We start from the raw sequence: 7,632 nt of genomic DNA on the forward strand, positions 1-7,632 counted from the left end.
ATATTAATCAATACACTGCCAGGGACACAGCAGGTAAGGGATATGGAAATTTAGCAGCAAACATTGGCCGACAAGTGAAAATCCCTTCACCAATACAATTTCTAATCAATCTTTTAACTGCTCAAAGGAATCTGTATTTAGACAGTTTAGAACATTTCATGCCTCTCACAGTTGGGAGGCTCTGAGCAATCACATGTGGCCAGAAAAACCTATTCAGGCAGGCTAGAGGATTTCCAAAGGAGTTTGTAGGTTAAACACTGTCACACCCAGGAATTATTAACTGGAGCTGTAAGCTAACTCTTTTTTTCAGAGAGAGGTAGTGGGGTACAGCCCCCCGTAAAGTCAGAGGTGTAGATGAAAGCACAAAGCAAAAAGTAGGCAGACTCTGGTTTTGGGGGTAGATGGGGGACTCCTGAGGCTCGATCCCGCCTTTGCGTATGCCGAGCCTCCTTCCTCATGACCTTTGTCATGGGCGGACGGAGTTCCTCACGCTGGCTACCGGCAGTGATAGAATTCCAGTTGAGCTATTCCAGATCCTGAAAAGTGCTGCACTCAATATGCAATATGCACTCAATATGCAATATGCCGGCTCCTGGCATACTATGAACTTAAACTGCTCTTAAAAAAAAGAAAACCCTATTAAAAAAATAATAATAGGGAGTTCCCTGGCTGTCCAGCTGTTAAGACTCAGCACTTTCTCTGCCATGGTTCTAGGTTCAGTCTCTGGTCAGGAAACTAAGATCCCACAAGCCACATGGGCCAAAATAATAGTTTTCTGTGAATTAACACAGAAAACTCTGAGACAATAAAAGAAGGGAAGAGATTATCAGACAGCAAAACAGCTACGAGACTTCAGAAAAGTCAAAGTCCAATGTTCAGCTCTATAAAACTGAGAGGACTGGATAAGAAAACTACCAATAAATCCTTTACCACAAAGACTCTATTAGCCTTCTGGAATTCATTGATTCTATGAGAAAATGCACTCATTCCGTAAGAACTCAAAAATATGTTTTTTCAATACAACAGGTTGTTGCACTCTGTATACATTACCTTTGTCAGTTTCAATCTTCAGTTTTTTAGCCCCTGTTTTCTGGATTACTTCTACTTGGTCAGGTTTAATCAGATCAATAACCTCTCTCTTATCCACCACAGGATTTGAATCAGCATTATCCATCAGAGGAATATAAGTTGTTGCATGAATAAGGGGTTCATCTACCAAAACTGCAAGTTAAATTACAAATCATAATCACACAAGGCTTTTTATAATGGAGTAATAAAATAACATGTAAGCACAACTAAGTTTCATGATAAATGCAGTTATTACCAGCTCAATTTGGCTTCAAATTCCTATATATCCTTTTTAACAAGTCAAAACACTCTTCAAATTAAGAAATAGCCATTCAATATTATTTTACAACATATCACTTAGGTTATCTAAAGTGTATCACACATCTCTTCTAACAATATCTGAAAATTTCTTCTTATACATTCTTATATGTTTTGGTTCGATCTCATGTTTCTTCTGATTTAACTAAGAATCCATTCACATTTAACTAGTGCTCAAGGAAAATTATTAATTTCTATGTATGTTGGTACTTTACTGACCTCTTATTCCAACTCATAATTCTTAACTGATTTTTTTACTTGCTAGATACAAAAATAGCCATTGTTCCTTGTAGATATCTTCTAATAGTTATACCTCTAACTTACATGGCACATCTTACTACACTAGTTAAAACTTCCAAAACAACATTAAAAGTGAAGGTAGGACGCTTTTTTAGTTTCTAGCTTTAATGTGAAGAACTGTAAGAGTTTAAGTAGCGTTCTGATATTTGTTGGTTAGAGACACAAAATTCCACACCCATATGGAAATCTCTCTATAGCCCTACTTTAAAAAAAAAAAAAAAACTTGGAGGCACATACAGTTCTTTTATTTAAAATCTGTAATAAATACTTGATATTATCAAATACTGGGGTGATTTTTTCTATACCTGATTGCTTGATATACCATAATTTTAATGCAAATAACAGAATTTCACCTTTTCCCTTTCCAATTTTCTAGAACAGGTTGCTATCACAGCCCAATATTATAAAAATTACTATTTAATCTACATAAATTTCATAGCTAAGACATCTCGTGGACAACTGAGAATAAAAATTGCTCCATCACTTTTAACTGGATGCTTCTCATATAGACATGCACATTACATTTAATGATTAGGAATGCAGGGTAATGATAAATCTAGATAGTGTTCTCAAGTATGATCTTTACATGATATTAAAAGTACATATATTTCAGGAAAACTTTTCTTCTATAGAGCTTTTATGCTATTTACATTATTTTCAAAACTCACTTAAGAATGAGAATATTTATAAATGCTTTGTCTTTTTTAAATTTCAGATTAAGGTTTTCACCACAAACTTATACCCTGCCCATCTGTCAAAGCACCCTAGACTTGTATTAGTACTAAAGTTGTTAATATACACATTAAGCTGAGAATTAAGGAGCATGTGAGGTCTCTAGGGTCCTTGTCCTAGTAGACTTCTCTAGAATTAGTAGCTATAAAATACGTATCTACATGTTTCACCATTTTCAGTCTTTTGCTTCTTTGATGAAACTTTCTTCTTTCCTGATCCACTTTCTTGTTTAGTCTCTTGATGCAGAGGTAATGATTCTTGCTTTTTTGAAGGTGCCGTAAGAGATTCCACCTTTTTATCCTGATCATCTTTATTAAAAATAAATGAAAAATCATAGTAGCAAAAAATGAACACATCAGAAAAAAATTTATTAATGAATACTTCCCAGAGCGCTTTACCACCAAAATTTTAAACTCTGATATACAATTCCCTCACTTATCATTCTAGCTTTCTTGCTCTGCTACAACTGCTCTTTAACTTCATCAGGATTTCTAGTACTTGCTCCTTTTATATCCCATTTCTCAGCCACTCCTAACCCTACTCAGCTTATAGGCATTGTCAAATCTCTTATCTTAAAAAATAAAACCCTTCCCACCACTGTAATCCCTAGCCTCCCACACCCATTTCCTTCTTATATTGACAAAAGAACAGTCTGTACTTTCTTTTCTACCAATCATTTCTCAACTAATTGCAACCTGATTTTTATCTCTTCCATTATATTCACAAAAAAGTTTACTCAGGTCCCTAATGTCCCAAATGCCTGATTCTATCAATAATATCCCTTAATCCTTATTTAACTTCTATTCAGCATTTCAAACTATTGGTCTCTACCTCCTTAAATTTCTCTCCTCTCCATTAGGCTAAGTGAAATAAGCCAGTCACAAAAGGACAATCATTGTATGATTTCCCTTACAATGTAGTACCTAGAGCAGTCAAATTCATAGACACAGAATGTAGAATGTTGCTTGCCAAGAACTAGGGGGAGGAAAGAGTGGGAAATTAGTGCTTAAAGGGTACAGAATTTTAGTTGGGAAAGATGAAAAGTTCTTGAGATGGCTGGTGGTGATGACTGTTCAAGAATGTGAGTGTACTTAATGCCATAGACTATACACTTAAAAATGGTTAAAATGGTAAAATTTTTATATACTTATTTTACCACAATAAAATAAATAAAATTTAAAATTCAGCTTTCATGAGAATTCTTTTCTTACACTTGGAATATTCCTTTGCAGTCTTCTTTGTAAGCTGTTCCTACTGAATACCTTATATCTAGTATTTTTCAGGGCTGTGTTCTCATTTTAAATACCTCCCTTGAATAATCTTCTCTACAACCATGACATCAACTACTACCTGCATGCTAGTAGTTGTATCTTCTGAATCTGTATTCTAGCCTTACGCCTCTGTACCTAACTTTCCTACTGCATCCTGAATTGCTCCCTATGTGAACAGCCCCCACAGGCACCAGAAACACAAACTGAGAGCATTCTCCTCTCCGTGCACATCCACTCTCTCCCCAGTATTGCCTCTTAGTGCTATCCACATCTACCAATAAAAGATTGGTTAACCTTTCCTATAAAGGTCTGAACAGACAGTAAAGGTTTTGTGGCCATTTAGACTTTATCACAACTATTCACCTGCTGTTGCCTTGTGAGAGCCAGCCACAAACAGATGTTATCAAGAGTGTTGTTGCATTTAAAAAAACTTGATTTACAACACAGAGGTTTCAATTTCATATCATTTCCACATTTAACACAATATTACTCTTCTTTTATTTGAAACATAAAAACTATTCTTGGCTCATGAGCTATAAAAAACCAGAAACAGGCCAGATCTGGCTTACAGGTTGCAGTTTGCCAACCCTGACCTAACTTAGAACTTGGAAATCATCTTTAATCCTGCTTTCTCCTTTTTATCTGCCATATCCTATCCAATAAGGTTACCCATGTCATTTTTGCTTTGCAGATCCCTCTAATCTCCTTTCTACTTTTTCTGTCACTACCACAGTTCAGTCCTTCAGCTTAACTTTGGAAAACAATACTCTCTTAACAAGTCTGCCTACATCAAACACTGCCCTATGAAACTTCTTTTCCCAAGTTCTGCCAAAAATACCTTTCTAAAATGTAAATCTGTCAATGGAAACTAACCTGTTTGAAAATCCTCAACAATGGCCAAATTATACATCCCACCTATTTAGCTCTGTACACAAAAACCATCCTAATCTACCCACTCCATTACCTTTTCAATTTTGTTTCCTACCATTCCCTACCTCCCACTTCAGGGTTCAACAACACACTGCATTCTTGCACCTTTATTCCTTTATGCATGATCTTCTGCCAATGAGGAATAAAATCCCACTATCTCCTTAATGAACTGAGTCATTCTGCAAACCCAGTTCAGGCACTGCCTCCTCTGCAAAGCCTTTGGCCCACGGGTCCCGTATGTACCAGTTGTTTTGGCTTCTGTACTACCTCTATACTTTGCACTTTTCTTATGTAAGTCATATTTCATTATTGGCTCACATGTCCTCCTCTCCCCTTTACTCTTATTTCTCTAGTACCACGCTTGACATAGCTGGCAAGTAAATATTTAAAATCCAATATAACGATAACTTACTATTCCACAAGTTAAGATACGAAAACAACTTAATGGTAAACACAATCCTTTCACACAGAGCAAACAATTCACAGTTTCACCTATCAGCACACCATTTCTCATGTCCTTTCCTTTGCATCTGTTAACCCTTCTCCTTAGAGCACCCTATTCACCAAGAAAAACTAGCTAATATTTATTCAACACTTCAGATTAATTTTAGGTATTACATGCTCTAAGTGACCCACTTTAGTACGCCGATACTGACTGAGACATATCTAGCCCATTATACTAAACTTTTTATATTATAATAATGAATTTCGGCTTGTATATACAGTTTGCATGTGACTACCTGGAAAATGCACTCTTTACCTCTGTAGTCTTAGCACCTATATAGTGACTAACACAAAACAGACGTATGATAAATGTTTGCAAAGTAAATCAATCAAGGATAAAAATGATAACTGATTTCTCTTTTCATCTTTAATTCTTATCACATTGATTAGAAAGTATTGGTTGAAATAAATGTAAAAGCTTCTAACTACTGATATTTATAGGTCTTTAGTGGTTTTAGTAAAACACATTTTATATATTTCCACTTAAGGCCTTTTCCATATGTGTAATGTGAAATTTAGCTTTAAATGCTGTTTTATGATCAATACTAACTCTTTCTAGCAGCATTTAATGAAAACAAATAGTGAAAAGGATAATGATCTCGATTTCAAACTCAATATTTAGCATGTGTGCACACTTAAAGTATCTGAACTTCCAACTCTATTAAAGTTATTAAAACAAATAAAACCATGCAATAAAGTTTAATAGATTACAATACCGCTTCCATTTTTAGACTTCTTTTGCCCTGGTTTCTTCTTTGAAGCAGGTGCTTCCGAGGGGGGAGTCGGCTGTTTAGTAACTGGGACAGGTTCTACTTTTTTGCATGGAATCTTTGATACATCACTTTCTTTGGTGACCTGCTCTTCTAGTACAGGCTTGTGTTTCTTTTCCTTCTTCTTTCTTTCTCTAACACTAGTTGGACTTTCAACCACATTCAATGGAACAGGTACAACTTGCTCATCTTCTACAGCCAAGGCATCAGATAATTTAAAGTCCCGGGGTACACTCTCAGAATCGGATTCATGGAGGTTTCCATTTTGGATTTCTTTCTTTTTATTCTTTTTCTTTTCCGCCTTCTTTTTATCGGTTTTGGTAGGAATAAGCTTTTGTTCTCTTTTCTGTTTTGCAAGAACTTCATCATATAATGTTTCTTTCATGAAAAGCCAGAAGAAGAGGAAAATTACTGTAATAACCACTGAAGGAATAAGAACAATAAAATATGTTGACTCATAAAACTCCATGGTGCCTTTGTTAATGTGATCCTATAAAACCTAAATGTGGGGGAAAAAAGAAAAAACAAAAACCTGGGTCAGTCTTATAAAAATTAAACACACAAAACCTCTGTTTTTTCAAGAGGTCTTCAGATTTAACCTGATCTACAAATCTAAACAGGTTAGTTTTTTAAATCATATACTTGATTACTTTACAGTTCAAATATACTATATACTGTAAAAAATTTTTTTTGGTAACTAGGAATGTAAGACATCCTTCTATTTTTCAAGCATGTGAAAAGATTCTGACAGAAAAAAAGTTCATTTTTCCCAAAATATCTACTTTGATACTATCAGTATTTAGTTTTTCTCTTATTGTACGATGTTTATGAATATACTATATATGGAAATAAAGAGGCATTAACTACTAACACTCTAGATAGTCATTGAAAGTACACACTCTTAACAGCAAAGAAAATAAAGGGAGTTCATTCAGCTGTGAGCACCTTTATTCCAGCTAACCATTGCCTCATGATATGGTGGGATCCATCAAGAATATGGAAATAAAATAAAAATAAAAATGTTAGTCATTTGGCACTAAAATAAATTACAAATAAGCTGCTTCTCTTGATTTTTTTCCAAGGTAATGCTGTTGCTAAGTCGCTTCAGTCATGTCTGACTCTGTGCGACCCCACAGACGGCAGCGCACCAGGCTCCCCCGTCTCTGGGATTCTCCAGGCAAGAACACTGGAGCAGGTTGCCCTTTCCTTCTCCAATGCATGAAAGTAAAAAGTGAAAGTGAAGTCACTCAGTCGTGTCCGACCCTCAGCGACCCCATGGACTGCAGCCCACCAGGCTCCTCCGTCCATGGGATTTTCCAGGCAAGAGTACTGGAGTGGGGTGCCATTGCCTTCTCCTCTTACTGCAAAAAAGTTATACTTCAAAAACAAAATTGGTAATCCCATCCTATTACAACAATTTAAGCAAAATTTAAAGGATATTAATGTAACCCTGGACTACTAAGAGAAAGATTTAACAAGATGAAGGGGAGAGTGAATCACAGGCTAACAAAATACTAAAAAGAAACATACAGAATTGTTCTTCTTTAATAATTAATGAACTATCCAAAAATTTTTATTAGACAGATTTTATTATGCCTGTCACTGGTCAACCAAAAATTATTTTTAAAAGATGTTTTACGTTTGGATTTTGTTTAATATTACCATCCACAGGCTACAAAGCCTGTTCAATTTGGCTGAGGGTTAGGTTAGGGGAGAAAAAGGACAAAACAATGAGTTAG

General features: G+C 35.5%; 1 protein-coding gene across 5 annotated transcripts in view; it reads right to left on the bottom strand.

Annotated features, from left to right (window-relative positions):
• Positions 1–7,632, bottom strand: part of KTN1 (kinectin 1 (kinesin receptor)) — a 112,318-nt gene that overhangs the window by 77,007 nt on the left and 27,679 nt on the right. For all 5 annotated transcript variants that reach the window (XM_010847702.1, XM_010847705.1, XM_010847704.1 and 2 more), the window contains exons 2-4: positions 5,840–6,392; positions 2,589–2,726; positions 1,051–1,221 (exon numbers count right to left, since the gene is read on the bottom strand). In XM_010847702.1, coding sequence (XP_010846004.1) covers positions 1,051–1,221; positions 2,589–2,726; positions 5,840–6,362 — 832 coding nt within the window. In that variant the 5' untranslated portion in view covers positions 6,363–6,392. The remainder of the gene's footprint in view (positions 1–1,050; positions 1,222–2,588; positions 2,727–5,839; positions 6,393–7,632) is intronic.

This window comes from Bison bison, unplaced genomic scaffold, assembly GCF_000754665.1.
Source record: "Bison bison bison isolate TAMUID 2011002044 unplaced genomic scaffold, Bison_UMD1.0 scf7180017864254, whole genome shotgun sequence".
NCBI lineage: Eukaryota > Metazoa > Chordata > Mammalia > Artiodactyla > Bovidae > Bison > Bison bison.